The sequence below is a fragment of the Lotus japonicus genome, chromosome 1, assembly GCF_012489685.1.
Source record: "Lotus japonicus ecotype B-129 chromosome 1, LjGifu_v1.2".
Taxonomy (NCBI): domain Eukaryota; kingdom Viridiplantae; phylum Streptophyta; class Magnoliopsida; order Fabales; family Fabaceae; genus Lotus; species Lotus japonicus.
In genome coordinates, this window is record NC_080041.1 from 70,565,628 (window position 1) to 70,584,092 (window position 18,465).

General features: G+C 36.4%; 1 protein-coding gene and 1 long non-coding RNA gene across 3 annotated transcripts; both read right to left on the reverse strand.

Moving 5' to 3' along the window:
• Nucleotides 1-6,648: 6,648 nt before the first annotated feature.
• On the reverse strand, nt 6,649-8,894 carry LOC130744984 (protein yippee-like At4g27745). 2 transcript variants are annotated; one of them, XM_057597142.1, is made up of 3 exons: nt 8,721-8,894; nt 8,475-8,614; nt 6,649-7,092 (listed from the first exon to the last, which is right to left on the reverse strand). In XM_057597142.1, exons 2-3 carry the CDS (start codon nt 8,565-8,567, stop codon nt 6,865-6,867), a joined length of 321 nt encoding a protein of 106 aa, XP_057453125.1. In that variant the 5' UTR covers nt 8,568-8,614; nt 8,721-8,894; the 3' UTR covers nt 6,649-6,864. The 2 variants fall into 2 exon arrangements, with proteins under 2 accessions (XP_057453125.1, XP_057453129.1); XM_057597146.1 differs by having other exon boundaries at nt 8,475-8,611; nt 8,721-8,881.
• On the reverse strand, nt 7,306-8,468 carry LOC130744997 (uncharacterized). The gene is made up of 2 exons (XR_009021517.1): nt 7,900-8,468; nt 7,306-7,820 (listed from the first exon to the last, which is right to left on the reverse strand). It is a non-coding gene; the product is annotated as an uncharacterized LOC130744997 (long non-coding RNA).
• Nucleotides 8,895-18,465: the final 9,571 nt, after the last annotated feature.

Consider the following 18,465-nt stretch of genomic DNA (forward strand, 5'->3'; position numbering starts at 1 on the left):
ATTACAAGTCAGATTCAGACCGTAGAATTTTTAAATAGGCCACACATATTTTTTTTAAATAGAAGAAAATATATAAATCAAAAAGTAGTTTAAAACTAAGAACATCCTTCTCAGCAAGGAAATAACATATAAAGAACTTAAACTAAAAGAAAATAGAAACACATAGCTCACGCCAACAACTAGACCAAGAGTAGAAAAACAGACTAAAAAACGCAAGAAACAGAAGCAAAGCAGAGGCAGGCAACAAAGGATCTACACTAGATCCACATAGCTCACACCAACAACTGGACCAAGACAACGTGGAGTCCCTAAAGCCAACCGATAGCTTTGTCCACTCAATCGACCACAGACGATGCAGGCTAAGTCAACCAGTACGAGACCAAAACAGAGGCACTAAAAGCAGGAAAAACAAAACCAACTACTGCATTCATATCCTTCACTGCATTGCACTTGGGTTACACCAGGGATCAAGATTTTAAGAATACAAAAGAGCCCAAATAGAAACTTGTCTATTGCAACCAGTTTTGGCTAGATAATTTGCAAGATTATTCGACTCCCTGTATATCTGTTTGATGCCAATACAGTCCACTTCGATACATAGTAGGTTGATGAGGTTAAGGTCTTGAATAAAATTCCATGGCATGTCTACTTTATTGTCTTCCCAGCCCACTACGAGGGCAGAATCACTCTTAATCAAGATATGCCTCAGATGAATGTTACTACAGAAAATCAACGCATGTAGAATGGCTTTGACTTCGGCTTCAAATTCCCACAAGTTCCCCATAGTTTTGGAGAAAAAACCCAGTATTTTCCTACTCGAATTTTACACAATTCCCCCAATCCCACTGCTCCCAGAAGTTCCGTGGGACGAGCCATCCACATTGAATTTCAGAATCCCCAACGGTGGAGGTGCCCATTAATTGGATCGGATCTTTACTTTGGAAGAATGCAGTCTCACATCCAAGAAGTTTAGTAAGAAGTCATTCCCATTATATGGGCACTCCTTCCACCATACTTTAATCCACCAAGCTATCCTTGAGATATGTAGGTCCCAAACTGTCTCTGAATTGAAGCCTTTGTCCTGGAAAATCAATTCGTTTCGTGCCAACCAAATTAAAGAGCATAGGGTAAAAGGGATCAAGTCCCAAAGAACAAGATCATATGTACCTCTCAATGCAGACCACTCTTCCATCATCCCTTGAAGAAATTGTGGGCAGCACCTGGCTAACCCTTCTCTGCTAAATACATCATCCTATAACTGTCGGGTTCTAGGACAAGTGAGCATCAAATGAGTTATAGTTTCAGTTTCTCTCCCACATAAATTTCACACGAATTCATTCTCCAGCTCCATTCCTCTGGCTAGTAAATTCGCCTTAACCGCAATCTTATTAAAGATGGTTTGCCACAAAAAAAAGCACCACTTTTGGAGGAATAATTTTTTGAAGTTGTTTGGGGATGTTCCAAGTCACATGATCCATTATTTTTAATTCCACAATCTCACAGATGGTCTTAACAGAAAATAGACCACGCTGATCACCAAGCCAGATCACCACATCTGATCCAGCACTAGGCAGGTATGAGTTAATGGCCTGATAAAATAGATCCTCCTCATCCCTCTCCCACCTGAAGGAAGTTCTCCTGAAATCAATTTTCCAAGACCAAGATCGACAGTGCATCTTCCCACATCGCATATCAGAGCATTCTTATTTATTGTCAATGCAAACATCTAAGGGAAGGACATATGCAAAGGAAGAGGATCCACCCATGGATCAGGCCAGAAGCGAACAACAGAACCCGGGCCAATAACACACCTTAATTGGTTTCGAAATTATTTTGCTAAAATGGTATCCTCTGACATGGTCTTTAGAATATCATGAACCACAATTGAGGAAGAGTTGAATCTTTTTACCACAAGGTGAAGAATTAGCAAGTTATCATCCCATCCATACTTACGCAAACCATCTTCTTTCACAGAGATCCCTTCTCCTTACCAAAGCGCCAAGCTCATTTCAAGAGTAGGGCTTTATTTCTCCAACCAAGAAAGCCAAGTCCAAGTCCTCCCAATTGGGATTTTTCGCAAATTTGCTCCCAAGAAATCCATGCTATCCTTCTTTGGACTTCATTATTTCCCTATAAGAAAGACCTCATAATCTTCTCAAATTTCCCTACAACCCCAATTAGTGCTTTGAATATCATCATGTAATAAATAGGGATTGCAGAAACGACAGATTTTAACGAAACCAATCTCCCACTAAGTGACGGGAATCTGGACCTCCATTTACCCAACTTAACTCTCATCTTTTCTATCATTGGATTCCAGAAGAGTTTCCTCCTGGGATTGTCACCTAGTGGCACCCAAGATACACAAAGGGCAGTCCCCTGACATTCACATCAAAGATTCCAATCAACTCAATTATTATGTTTTGTGAAAAATTGCACCCAATCAGATAGGTTTTGTCGAAATTAACTTTCCGCCCTGACGCCCAAAGGAAAGCTTCAAAAGCTGAAATGATTCTCCCCAATTAACTGGCATCATCTTCGCAAAAGATTAATGTATCATCTGCGAACTGCAGATGGTTAAGAGCTAGCCCATTTGTAATTGGGAAGCTGCAAGGAATCTCTTCAACAAGCAACAAATTCAGCATACATGATAGAGCATTAACATAGAGGTTGAAAAGAAGAGGAGATAACAGATCGCCTTGCCTAAGGCCTTAAGAAAATCTTAACCTAGTCTATTTCCACATTATGACAGGGCATGCCTAAGAAGTAGTTGTTCATCTTTGAAATTCATTTTGAAACTCACAGATTATTTTATTGTAATGACAAAATGCGAAGAGAAGAATTGAGAATATAAAAAATAAGCATAAAGAAACTAGTAAGAAAAATAGTATATTTCATTTGTTGTTTGATATAATAAAAATATAAAAGAAATAAAAGAAAGATGTGAATTCTTCCTATTTTGTTTGGTTGAATATAAAATGAAAAACGAGTAACATGTTCTTATGTAAAATGACATTTTTCCATATCATACAAATTTGGAAAATGGGGAAAAGATTAAAAATGGTGGGGGTGTTCATGTAAACTTTAAAATAGAGGAACACAAGGCTAAAAAAAATTCTGCTCAAAATCAGAAGATTACAAAATGTGGTGGTCTCATGAGATTTTTATTCATTCTTACCTTCTTCTTAGAAACCAAACGCAAGTGACTAGGCCGCCTTGACTCGACTTCCTCTTTGGTAAGTAATTCTTCCCCTTTTCTGCTTCTACCAAATGAAGTGTTAGTGAAAAGCTACATGGATACCTTTTTTAAGTGAGCGACGGGGCAAGAAGCCATTTGAAGACCAATGGCGTTGAAGGAAATCTCTTGTCGAGCCTCCAATCCAATCAGGTTTCTCACCCTATGTGTGCGCATCCCTGAACTTCCCAAACCACTCGTCACAAATTTCCTTAGGCTTAATTCCCATATATGTAATGTCTCCTTCCTGATACTGGAATTGGATTACAACAATAATGATTTTTGAGGCAACCTGGCAAGGAGAAAACTTGTAACCATAGTTATAAAGTTAATAGAATATATCATGAATTGATATTAACTAAGTGAAATATAGCATATCTTACATGTAGCCCTCCGAGTGAATCATTGGTAAACCTCAATGATCATAAGTAATATCAAGGCCTTATGGATGAGGAGGTTCATCGAGTCACCCTTGAGTTCAATATCATCCAATCTCTCTTCATCCTCATCATGCTCAGCAGGGCCGGTCCCGACATTTTGGAGGCCCTGAGCAAATAATAAAATGGACCCCTAATAAGTTTTTTTAAAGAACATTATCTATTTAAATTGTAAATAGCATCAACAAATTCAAAAATATGTTACACTTATTTAAGAAATTTAGCAGATAATTCGTCGCTACTTTTGTGACAAAAGTTTCCGTCACTAATTCCGTTATATAAATGTTTAAAATATAAAATTTTAAAAACATCATACAAAATGTAGCAAGTCAGATTCAAACCTGGGCACTAAGGGAGGAGAGGTTATAACTAGCCTTAATGTTGCCAACAGTACTGACATCTCTTACTTTAATAATTTAGCGTTTTTTTTATTATAAACGTTTAATGAAATTTTTTATTTTGGGGCCCTTCTTTTTGGAGGCCTTGGGCTGTGGGCCTGCTTGCACAGTTCCAGGGCCGGCCCTGAATTGCTCAGGGTCATGAGGTCGTGATGGAGCTTGGCGAGCTGAAAAGGAGGGACTACAAGAAAACTGGGTTAGCCGGCAATAACCAAATGCAACTGATAATTGATCTTGGTAGATTCTCGATCCTCCCAGTTGGGAACTGTTGTTTGGGGCTTGTGGAAGGCTCGAAACAATATTATGTTTAATCACGAAGATTTTGACTTGTAGGGGGCTTCTTAGAGCTTCACGGTTGCATGCGGAGATTGCTAGCAATTCTTCCAGTCATGCATATCTTCTTCCCAATCGGGTTCCCATTTATAGACAAGTGCCACGTTGATGGTTCAGTTAGAGGTGTTTCACGTTTGGCATATTACATTGGAGTGCGCATAGATGATTTCCATTTGGCTTTTTGGGTTTATTGTAATCTTGGAGTTGGTAGTGTTCTTCATGCTGAGCTCTAAGTGATTCTTTCTACATTAGATTTGGCCTCGCCTAAAGCTCATCTCCAGGTGGTAAATGTTAGTGAATTATTGGGTGGCTATTAATTTGCTCAATGGTATTTGTGAGCAATATCATCTGTCTGCTTCTTTAATTCTTCACATCTAGTCTCGGTTGTGAAAGGATTGGACAATTGCTTATTGCAATGCCCTTAAGGAAGCTAATTGAGTTGCATATCATCTTGCGAGCGACTCTCATGAGGGGCCTTGGAGGCTTCATGTTCATGATGTTCCTCCTCTTAGTTGTAGGGAGTTCTTTTTCCATGATTTTTCGGGCGCTTTTTTCCATACAACCATCCTCATTTGAGGTTGTTTTTTTGGGCTTCTAACCCTCCCCACTTCCAAAAAAAAAACCTTTGCCGAGTTTCTTACTCTAAGGGGGCGTTTGTTTCACGGATTGGAAAAGGATTCCCGGGAATGTTTGGGCCGGAATCTACATTCCAGTGTTTGGTAGCAGATTTGAAAAAAATATTCCTGGGTATCTTTCATTCCTGGGTAAGTCATATATCCATCCAAAAACATTTCTCATTCCCATGATGGAGAGGTGGGTAAGTTGAATCCTGAATAGAAGGGGATGTGATTTTTGGTGTGAAATCTCTGAATTGCCACTACCAACTACCCAGTACCCACTACCCATGTCTTTTACCGCGAAGGGTATTTTAAGAATTTTACTATCTATTCCCAGGAATATATATTTTGAACCAAACATATATTATAATTATACCCATGAATATTAAAAAAGATTTCCAGAAACTGATTTTGTGAACCAAATGAATTTTTTAAAGATGTCAGGGAATAACATTCCCAATTCCCATCATAACATTCCCGGGAACAAAATTCCCGGGTATCATTTTTCAATCCGTGAAACAAACACCTCCTAAGGCATTACAGGCAAAGGCTAAAAAAAACAATCAGCAAGGAATTGGCTGAAATCGTGTTGATGTAATTGGGACAGCAGGGAAGAAAGTAGTAAAAGGAGTTTGGGGATATTTTTTTTTTAGCACCGCTTGTTGTTTCTATATGAATCACCAATCAGCCCACTAAAGAAATTATTTTTCGGATCAGAAACATGATTAATTGGGTGGTGTGGGTGGAAAGCATTCAGGTTCCCAAAGTAATTCCCAGGACTTTGTGCAATATTATGTTCAGATTCCCCTGTTTTAAGGTTCAATAAGTTTTTGTTCATGATCCATTCCCTCAAATGAAAAAGAGAAAGAAATGAAACATTCGACTCATGATGTGATAGAAAAAGAAGAAAAAATTGGTATAAATGAGATAGAAAAGAAAGAATAGGGTGAATGAATCAAAACCCTTTAATTTCAGTACACTTGTGCTATTTTTTCAACACCGAAAATTTCTACCTACACTAGTAGAGGCAAGTCTCACGGCTAAATTTTCCTAAATTCTCTGTAGTCATAGCTCCATAGTCGTCTGATTTTGATTTAAAGAGACTGATTTTACACTTGAAATTAGATTTTAAATCTAAACCATCCAATCTTGATTAGGCAGTCATGAAGCTATGACTGAGGTGAATTTATAAAAGTCTTACTGTTGGGAAGCCTGATCCAGTTACGGCGAATTTGGATTTCCTGCAATTGAATTTTCCTAAATGCTGGAACCCTATTATTGGTCAGTACTAAACACCAGGACAAGATAGGAAAATGGAAACAGAATACCAAACATTATAGGCTTGGACTACATGCCATGCTGTTATGTGTGAGCAATTAGTGTTGTTGACAAAGGGAAGCAGAACTTCAAATATTGAAGCTCTGGCCTGCAAACTTGTGTTAAACCGAAATATTTAATTTCATCATGAAAAGGGTTGCAACATACATATATACTTCATATATCAAGCCACAACCACCAAGGCTAAAGAGAATAGCTGAAGTAAAACACTTCCTGTCAGCAAAATTCATCTTCCAAAACAGAAATGTGTAAGATGGTTTAGTAGTTTGATTTCAACCTTGAAAATCATAGACCAGAAAATGAATACACAATTTACTGACAATGAATTAACAGATTATCTTAATTCTTACAATTTCATTTCCAGTCACAACACCAGGAAATATAATGCAGGTGGAGAAGTAATGACAAATTTTAAACGGGCGAAGTGAAGAACTTCCTGTACAAGAGATAAACCCCAAAGAGCATGAATAAATCTACACATGATGAGTGGAAAAGAAGGGGGGATGCTACCAGTTCTCCTTAACAATTTTTGATTTCTCAAGAATGAATTTTCCTTCCTTGTATTTCTGGGATGCTTCATAAGCTCTTTCATACTTCCAACCCAGCACTTCTCGGCAATCACCGCAATAAACATCAGCAACAGTGTGTAGGCCAGTCAAGAGATGCCTGTCTTCTTTTGGCCCTGTCACAACATTCATAGCATGGGAAAACAGAAAAGCTCGGCCATTTTTTCCCTAGTTACAAAAATTATGAAAAGAATATCAGAAGATGATCCAGGCAAGCTTTTGTTAGGGATAAAACATCATACAACTAAATGAGAAAGCAATGGTCCCTTGAGAATGTTTCATAACAATTGAACAAACAAAACATATCAGCAATGTTGGTGATATTTGACTGTTATGTTAGTAAAACCAGTAGTGGATGTTAAGGGTTGAAAATCTTAATCACCTACTTTAATCAAATATGCATCATCTCTTTACCATTCCCATTTTCTTCCCATCACTTTCGAGATGCTGTTTTCCACCAAAAGTATCCACACTATTATGATAACCTTCATTGAAAATCACAGTGACAGTCACCAACAACAGACATGTATAGTGACTGTCACTTTCTGTATAGGCAAATAAGTTATTGTAAACAGAACATGTCTGCAGCATTCACACCTAAATTGTCACTATCACCCATTTGTCTCACTATACCACTTTCACCACACACTTTCTGAAATATGCAAAACTCACTACTCATTACAAGTTGGGACCTTTATTTATTCTACCAAGCATGTAATCATTACATCAAACTAAGACCACAATGCATCAGAAACTCATCAGTATTGATACATAGTATCGAATAAATTCTTTTAATTCCTATTGATAAAGAAAAAAGAATAAGGAATTACCCAAATTTGAATCTAAGATTGAATTTAAAAAGCAACTTCATTCCTTTTCAAATTAGAACTTATGACCTGAAATTCATTGCAGCCCATATTAGCATTAAAAATGTACATGTTTGGCTTTAGAAGTGAACTCAGTTGAGTCTAGTACATTGTATATGGAACAAGACCTCTTGACTTCTTGAGCCTCACCTCATTCACAGAGCATGAGCTCCAACCTTTACCCTCTCCTGAAATCACCCTAGAATTCTACACTTTACCTTTCCTCCTCACAAAACATTAGTGATGGTGCGTAAAAATCATCAAATTCAGTCCAATAATAGCTGGAAAAAAGTGTCAGAAAGGGGAATAGCCAGTTGCTGGTGGAGAAATTTTCAAGTGGGCATGTTATAGGCACTAAGTGCAATTTTAGGAATCCAATTGATTTTAAACTTTAAAGCCAAAACCAATTCCGGGTAGAAGCTTTTATGAGTAGCTTTTGGGTGTCAGAATGGACTTTTGAAAACTTTTGTCTGTCAGAATTGATTCTAAAAACAATAGAAGGTAACCCAAACATGCTATATGACCATCATAATCCAGCAAACAAGACAGTAGTTACTCAAATCGACATCATTTAAGTATTAAATGTAGAAACTGGTAACATTCTGATAAAAATGTTTGGCCCCAAAAACCACCCAGAAAAGCAAAACACAGAAAGAGAGAGCAGAAAGAGATGCTTGAATTCACCTGAAAAGCCTTGGAAATGATATCATCATGGAGAGAGACATGGTTTCTGCAATTACAGCAGCTGTACAAGCGAGGTCCAATCAGCTCCCCCATAATCAAATGGTAAAAAATTAGAAAAATTCAGATTAAACACCTCACTGCTGCAAATAAACATACACTAGTTATGATTAGAAAGAAATTAATCAGATGCAGAAAAACAAGGGGTTCCAACAGATTCAATAAAGCTAAAGAGTGAAATTTCATTACCAGAAGCAAGCTCAAGTAAAGAAGATAAGAATAAGAAGAAGGAGAAAAGAGAGTTAGCGTGCAAGAATTGGCTAGAGAATGAATTGATCACAAAATTTTGTGAAGATTCTCAATCAGAAGGTTGATTTGATTATAAAGAAAAAAAATATATATATAACTCGGTCTTCAGATAGAGACATAGCCGCTTATGGGGAAAAAAACGCCACTATATACTTGCACACTACTACAGTAACCATCATCTTAAATAAAATGAATGGTTAAAATAAAAAAACAAATCAAACACAAGGCTAGAGAAAAGCTAATTTTTTATTTTCCGTAGTTATCTCACGGTGCATTAGACTAATCACTTGATGCTTTAAATTTTAAAATCACGTCAACAAATATTTCTTCATACAAACTGTTCAAGAGTCGAATACTAATTGTTAATAGTAGAAACCTAATTTAGAAGCATGGGAATGAAATAATTATTATATTTTGCAAAATTACTATAGCCCGTAATTAATCATTACTCCCTCCGTTCCAAAATATAGGTTGTTTTAGGTTGTGCACATTGTTTAAGAGCTCATTAATTGATAATTTTTTTATTAAAATATCCCTATTTAAAGTTGTGTTATATTAAGGAGAGAGAAATGTTATTATTGGTTAAGTGAATAATGAGAGTTGTGATATGTGAAAATTGAAAGTGGTAATTAAGAGATATAATATTAAATGAGGGTATATAAGGAAGAAAGAGAAAAAAAAATGCATTGATTTTGTAAAACAACTTATATTTTGGAATACAGTACAAATTCTAAAACAACTTACATTTTAGAACGGAGGATAACATGCATTAGATACCATTAAATGGACAACTAAAAAAAATGAGAAGAAGCATGTTGTTGTGATGAATGATGATGGTGGGTTTCTTCACTCACCTTGAGTTGAGCAGCAAACGTGGAACTATACGCATTTATTGTTGTTATTTATGAATTATGATCATGATTTTGAGTTAGGTATGGTTATTAAAGAAATTGCCTATTATCAATTCTACTTTTGTTTTTTAGGAGATTATTATTTTTTGGGTCAGTTAGGTGGTGACGCCAATTCCACGCGCGCGAATCAGCATGTAACTACGTGTGCGTTTCCTAGGGGCGGTGGTTAATTTACAGAAATTGAAAATCAATTATTCAAACGGTGTAAAATAGGCGGAATCCGGTGCTTTAGAACGGCGGAGCGGTGATTCTTCAACGTGTGCCACCGTGACTGCTTCTTATGATTTTTTTTGGTTACAGAAGGAGGAATAGCTACTTATGATTGTGTCTGGTGAAAACAATTTTTTAAAAAAATTAGCCTATTGAGTATTGACTATTTGGAAATCGTACATAATAGTTTTTTTTTACGAGAGGAAGATACACAGTAGAGTACTAGAGTATTTTAAAAGGTTTTGTAAAAAAATTAAAAAATTAAATGCACTTTTTTTAAACTAATTATTTTTTTTGGTCGAATTTTAAAACTGAATTAAAAGCATTCACAAATCAGTCATATCTAGGAAAAAATTTACAGGAGTCACTAGTGGGCTTTATTGGTCGTTTGTTTGTTTTTTAGGTGGTTTTCAGGTTGCAGTCCCTTCTTCAGGCTTCTTTCGGGGCTTTTGATTTTTGTTCTCCGTTGAGGAAACTGTACTCGACCAAAAAAACGGAGGGTGTGTAATTTGACTCTTTCCTCATCAATATTGATATAAATTTTTGCTTTGACAAAAAAATTATTGCTTTCAGAAAAGAAATATACTTGGAAGTAGGGTGGAAATAAGCCAAGCCAAGTTTTGTGTGGCCCAAGCTTGGCCTGCATTGTGTTTTCATGGCCCAAGCCTGGCTTGTGGCATGTCAACAAGCCAAATTGTAAGGCTTGGCTTTGCTTATTATAAAGTCTGGCTTGGCCTACTAGCCTACTTAAAAGTCTATTTAACATACGTCAGACAATTTCATCTAAAGAATGTCGATAGACTGACGGGCTAATAGGTCGGTGAGCTAATAAGTCTTTTTTATATATCATTGCAATTCCTTTTCAAATAAATAAAAAACCTATATATCATTGCATTTCAAAGAACAAAATCTCGGTTATTTAAAACAAACTAAACAAAAATTAAACATAAACAAATCATTTAATAATAATATGTCTCACGTCTTAAACATATAAATAAAACCAATAATAATAAGTCTTAATCCCAAATAAATTCATAACAAGCAGGCCTGTCAAGCCAAATAGGCTTTTATGATAGCTTGAGCTTGACCTTTTTAATTAATTAAGCTTTTTAAAAAGCTTAAGCCCAGTTTTTTTAATAAGCGAGCCAAGCCAAGGCAAGCCTCTGACGAGTCAAGCCACAAGCCCTTGTTGGGCGGCCTGGCTTATTTCCACCCCTACTTGGAAGTCATCTAAGAGTAGAAGGGTTTCATATGTTTTAGACTTCATTTGTTATGATTTCTTATATATTATAAACTTTTATAATTTTAGTCATTTATGCTCTAAATATGAGGTGAAGGGTTAGCCATATGAATCGGCGACATACATTAGATGTCGGATGTAGTAATTTATATGTCTGATATATGGATGTAAATTATGTTTGTTCATATATAAGTGATCTATATGATATTTTGCTCTGACTACAAGTTTAATGATAGTCTTTTTTATAAACGTGCTTATTGAACACATAACAATAATATGTTTGGAAATTCATTTAAAAATTAAAGGAAAGCTAAAATCATAGTGGACATAATTTTAACATTTGTATACATGGATATATTCTTTTGCTAAAAATGGGTAGGACAAAGAGAGAATACATCCAAGCTATCGCCGTCAGTGTTGTGCTGGGGAGGCCAGCAAATGCCACTTTTGATAGGAGTGCTGAGAGATCTCCCATGAGGTTGTCAATCAACTGAGATTTTACTGGACGCAGGAAAATGCAAAACCTCAACCTATCGGGAGATGAGAGTTAAACCCCATGGGAGATGACTGCTCCCACTAAAATTGTGCGAGATACTAAAAGATTTTATTTATAACAATCGGGTTACAATAGAAAGAATAAAATAAGAAATAAGGAATAAAGATTAATATTAGAATATTCTCTGGAATAATATGAATAGCTAACATATTTTAAGAAACGTAGAACTTGTGTTAAATTGTGTCAACTTAAGTTAGCGTGTTATATATAGATATGATAATTATATGACGTACACACAACCAAATGTGCACTAAAGGTTGATTTCATGTCATGTCTAGAAAATCATATAGAAAATTATTAGGCGTGTTTGATATGTTGTGTAGTATAAAAGCTTATAGTATAAGACTAAATAATAGTAGACCTGATAGAATAAAATTTAATAAAAATGTAATATTTAACAGTGTTTGGTCCTATGTATAACTTATCATATTATTTAAATTAATATAATCTTATGTTTGGTGAAGTGTTGAAACGGGAGCGATGATGGTGACAATAGTGGAGGGTGGTTGTGGTGTAGGCAGCATTAGCGGCGGCGGTTGCGGCAAGAATGGTGGCAGAGGTGGAGGGTTGTGGCGGCGGCATGGTAGTTACAATGGATCAAATACTTTCATGTAATACATCACAATTTTATCTAATCTTATCCTGCATACATAAAGTGGATTAAACGATCTATAATTTTAATGTATTAGAGTGGATTGACAAACAAGCTTATACAATACAATGTTAACACCAAACAATGAATAAGTATATAATGTATTGTATTAGCTTATACTATCATATATAATTTGATACACCAAACAAGCCCTTAAGGTTGGAACAATTTTAATTCAACAACCCATACAGTAAGAAATGAATAATCACCGCTATAAATAATTATTATTTAGCACCACTACTATTAGTAATATATATTTCATAAAAAATAATAAAATTTATATACATTTTTATAATAGCCCACTAATTGCTAATGTCACACCCCTTAAACTACTACATTTGTGTTTTCTATTTTTAGTTTGCATATGATCTATCATAGTTATTCAATTCATGGGTGTAGATATATGCAAGTTGTCCTTTAGTGTGCACACATGGAGAGCATAGCAAGTAATTTCAAACTTTTTTTTTAAATACATTTCCTGTTGGTTTAAATAAATGAAATACATTTTCCGATATATCAAAAAAAAAAAAGATAAAACTAAAAGTGTAAATCGTGTAAGAAATAAATATAATAATTGCATAATTAAGTGATTACTCAAGAAACATATTTTATTATTTAATGTAAGTTTTTAAGACACTTCAAAGTGCTCGTTGTCATCACTAGCTAGCGAGAGGTGACCAGCTAGGTACACTTGAAAAATAACAATGGTGAGAAAAAAAATATGTATGCAATTAGATAATTAAAGTAAAAAGCTTAATATAAAAGGCCATAAGATTTTTTTTAGATAAGCCAAATTTGTATTGAAAAGGAAGTAGAAGGGGTACTTCAATCCCATTACAAGCAAAAACAAGAAAAAAACACAATAAGAAAAAAAAACAAACCAAATACAGCAGCACTACATGAAACTAAATGCAGCAACACTACATGAGTTCCTGCTGATTAAACAACCCAACTAATACACCCAACAAAAGTGCTACAACATGAAACGATTCCCCCTAAATTGAGCAGATGCACATAATAGGATTTGTACACCACTCATACATTGAATACCCAAACCCCTTCAAGTTAGCAGTATTCCATTGCCACGACCTCCACCTCACTAAGAATGGATTTTCATTTCCAATTTCTAACGTCTCAAACCTCTAAGACCAAGTTTGGTTACTTGTTCACAATCTCATCTCGGTGCAAAACTTTCTCACATCCTCATACTTATTCCAATCGGCTATGACTAATACCCTTTCATTCAACTCAACTTTTTTGCCATCGACACAAACAGTTTCTAGTTGACATACGATAGTTGGATCATTATTCAATATTGGGCATTATATGAAAATAATTATGCATCATGGACTGTCAATTTGTGATATTCAATTAAATGTGATATAATGAGCTAAGATAAGATTTCAATTAATTGGGATAATGTTGTATTTGATTAGATTTTGACATTTAACATGTAGAGACATAAATATATTTCTGTTTTAGTGATGACTTAAGATAGAAACAAAGACATAGATTATAATTTATAAATAGGGTCATGGTCCCCAAATCATAAGTGTAAAGTTTTTTTTCTTTTCCTGACATCTCATTATCACGAAAGGCTAGAGAGAAACCTAAATGACTTCTCTCACAGAACTGTTTGTTGATTTGGAAGACTAACTCCTTTTCCATTTCTTCCTTTTACCGTTTGTTATGCATTCAAGTGCGCTTCCGTACTACATGTTTTTTCTTTTCCTAACATCCTATTATCAAGTAAAGCTAGAGAAAAACCTAAAGGATTTCTAAAGGACTCCTAAAGGACTTCTCTCACGAAACCGCTTGTTGATTTGGAAGACCAACCTCTTTTCTGTTTCTTCTTTTTGCCGTTTGCTATGAACTCAAGTACGCTTCCGTAATACAGTTATTGTTCTCATTAATTTAACATGATACATCACAGAGATCATATAAAGTTTTGCAGTAATATATCAGTGCTAAAAGGTGGAAAAAAAACGCCTTCATTTGATTTGCTTAGTCCAACCATCTTGAACCAATTTATTCTCTATGTTTGATTAATCATGGCAGTAGAGACTCATAGGCACTTCCTCTTTGACTTCAAATCCTCTAAAATGATTTTAAGTTAAACATTAGAATGTGCCACTAGACTTGATTTTTAAATCCTCTAAGTCACAAGATTTCCTCTGAGAAAAGTGTAATATCTAGTAATTGATATTTAAGAAGCACAATCTTGAAAACAAATACTTCGCAGATGTTTGGTATAATCTAGTGTCATGTTTTTTTAAACAGTCATGTTTGTTCTCTAAAATTAAAACAACTACATATAAGATATTGTGTAATTAAAACACAAGTGTGGTCGAGTCTCTAGAACAATGCTAAAACAACAGAATGGGGAAGAAGACATCATTTTTTCTTTGGGGCCAATGAGTGTTCATGAATAATTTACACTTAGTCCAATTAAAACCAATTAAATAGTAGTTAATTTAAAAGACTGTGAAAACTGAAATAGCAAATGAGATTAAAGGAAATGAATGAAATGGCCAGCCAAAGGATGCATGCTTAATATTTTTTTGGTACATCGGAAAATGAAAAAAAAAAAACAACGAAAAGAACTACAAGGCTAACACCTCCCTAACCAAGATGAGAGTAATCTGCTGAGGCGAAGTCTCAAGACGAGTAAGGGAACACTAAAGGCTAGCTTCAATCCCAACAAGACAATTTGTTGCTTCGTTTGCATCTCTAGAGATGTGCTAGAGAGTAACGCTCCAATCACGATTCAATAGAAGCTGAAGGTCAAGGAACTATGAAGCTAACTCATGGAAAGATAGCATGTCATGCGCCAAAATTTCCACAATTTCCAAAAAATCCACCTCATAGATAGCCCGACGAATATTTACACTCCACAAGATTTTTAAACCATACATCAAGGCACAAAGCTCAGCCTTGAGAGGGTCACCTCCACTATGACCAGCATGAAACTCCACTATTCAATCACTTGAAGTATCTCTAATGAGACTTCCCATCCTCATTCTCTTCTGAATTGGGTCAAACGATCCATTTGTATTCAGTTTGAACTCACCAGCCGGAGGTGCCTTCCAACGAGGCGACCCAACACTCTAAGACATGACGATAACCCACTTGCATGAAACCTGTCTTGATCACTATGCTCTTTGAGAATCCAGTTCACAGAAGCCTCCACGGACCATATGTTATTGCCTAGGACAACATTGTTTCGACTCCTCCAAACTTCCCACAACGGTGCAACAAACAAGGATGAATTATGTCCCCGGACCTGCGTTTGGATCCACTCACACACATCAACAACCAGGAACCTAGGCCATGCTAGCGCACCCAACCTACTCCAAATGTCTCGTGAAAACCCGCAATCTCTTAGGCAATGCATACGGTCCTCTAACTGATGACCACACCAAGAACAAGCAGGGGAAGAAGCGAGAGAGCAGCGATAAGCCGATAATGGAGGCTGTTGACTTGAATAGCATCGTGCATGATCAACCAAACAAAGACCCGGAACTTCTCAGGCGCCTTAATCTTCCAAATCTAAGACCACGAAACAGAATTAGAAGTCACGGGACACATAGACTCAATCAGCCAAGAATAAGCTGCAGCAGCAGTATAAAAGCCCTGTCTACAATGCTTCCAAGTCCATTGATCAAGCAATCTAGCATCAATCCTTGGGGCAATCTCTAACAATTTATTCATCATATTCGAAGGGATAATAGGATAAATGTTAGAACAATTCCAAACACCACTAGAAGTAACATCTTTGAGAATCAAATAAGTGTCTGAAATATTCACATATGATACTTTAGAAGCCAAGATACCATGCTCACTCCAATCCCCATACCAAAGAGAGGTCTCACCATTCCCCACCTTAAATGAGAAACCATCCTTAAGCACATCTCTAGCCTTCAGAATACCCTTCCAAAGGGATGAAGAACTCAGATTAGCAACAACATCTAAAATAGATTCACGTCCCAAGTACTTATGTGAGAGAAATTGAGCACAAAGCTTATAAGAGTTTTGCAGGAATGACCACACCAATTTTCCAAGCACGGAGGTGTTTGCAAGGGAGGCATCATGAATACCAATTCCACCCTCTTCCTTCGGTTGAGTGATGACATCCCATTTAATACGATGCCAGCCTCTGTTCCCAAAGTTATTGGACCACACAAAACCACGAGCGGCCCTGTTAATACCATAAATAGTCCTCTGTGGTAGCCAAACAACCTGGATATAATAAGTGGGGATGACTGTGATGACAGATTTTGCAAGGAAAATTCTAAGAGCTGTACTCAATAAGCGATCCTTCCAACTTGGTCAATCTTGAAAGCCATAGAACCTTTCCTTGCAGTAGACCTATTAAGGAAATGGATAGCCTCCTGAGCCAGAATAACATTATCAATGGTCCCTCTGCCTGGCACAAAACTGGACTGAAGGGGGCCAATGAACTGGGTCAGGTGAGGCCGAAGGCGGGAGGCCAACACCTTAGTAATGACTTTGTACACCACGTTGCATAAACTAATAGGCCGAAATTCCTTCATTTGAGTGGGCACATCCACATTCAGAATTAAGACAATCAAGGTTTTCGCGAGAGAGGGGTCAATAGAACCAGAACTGAAAAGCATATCTGACCACCCTTCAGATTTCCTCCCTGAAAATGTCCTAATACTGCTTAAAGAAAACCGGTTGGAAACCATCAGGACCAGGCGCCTTCAACGACTTCATAGACATGAGAGCCCTTCTAACCCCATCCTTAATAACATGCTTTAGAAGATCCAATTAACAGACCTCGGGGATGGTGGGGATTTTTGGAACATGAAGCTTGCTCTGAGTTGACTCCGTCCTAGAACCAAAAAGGTCCATGAAGAAATCTTGAGCCTCCTGCTCTAGAGTGTCCTCATCGGAGCTCCAAATGCCATCCCTCAGCTGAAGCTTGTGAATTTTGTTTCTTTTCCTCCGAACCACTGCCTGTGTATGGAAAAAAGCTGTATTTTTGTTACCAAACCTGACCATTGCTCATGAGACTTCTGATACCAGAGGAGCTCCTCTTAACGAAGGATATCCCTGTGCTCCATCTGAAGTTGAGCCTCTTAATATGAAATTTATAAAAGATAATGTAAATGAAATTTATTTTTGGTACATATGCAAATGAAATTTATAGTGACATACATGTTTATAATTCAATCTTTAATAAATATGATTATTTTTTCCAATTTCACATGAGAACATTCGAAAAGAAAGTTATTTCTTTAAATTTATGGCTTAATATCACATTTGGTCCCCCACGAATGCGAATTGTGCAAAATGAGTCCCTAAACTATTTTTTTAGCATTCTCTGTCCCCTACGTTTTCTCCCGTTACCACAGTTAGTCCTTCTGTTAGATTTTAAACGGTTTTTTCCTACGTGGATTTTTTTAAATGACTTGGAGGAGAGAGAAGAAGGTTAATAAGTGAAAAGGCACCCATGTGCCTTGCACATGCCCCTCTTCTTCATCTTCTTCATCAAATTCATCTCCCAAACCCAGAATATAGAACCTTACATTTAATCTGCAACTAACAAGAAAAAATACTCAACCTCTCCGCTTCACAAGACCTTCCTCTCATCCTTATCTCATGCTCTTTCTCATTTTCTTTCCATCAAGAGACTAAATACCCAGCCCCATCTTCCTTTCTTCTTCCCTCACGGCAAAACAAATGCATCAACCCCTCTTTCTAGCCTTTTCCCCCACTAACTGAAAACATTATATCACTTCATTGTCCCTAATTTTAGTCTACCCAAAACAAGATCCCAACCCCTCAACAACACTTCCATTCTTTCCAATTTTGTTCGACCAATACTTCACTTTCCCGTAACATTTCTATGCAACCAACATGAAGATAACCACCAATCCTTGCATATCTAGATTTCGACCTTTTCCCTTTCTTCCAGATCCAGATTCAACCTTTTCCCTTCCTTCTAGATCCAGTATGAAGATCAATCAGGGAGAGGTGGAGAAGTTGGAGGGTTTTGATTTTTGGGTTTTTCTGGTTTATGATGAAGAACATGACCGAGTTCATCATGTTTCTGAGTTTTTTTTCTTTTATTTTTTAATCAATTTTTTTAA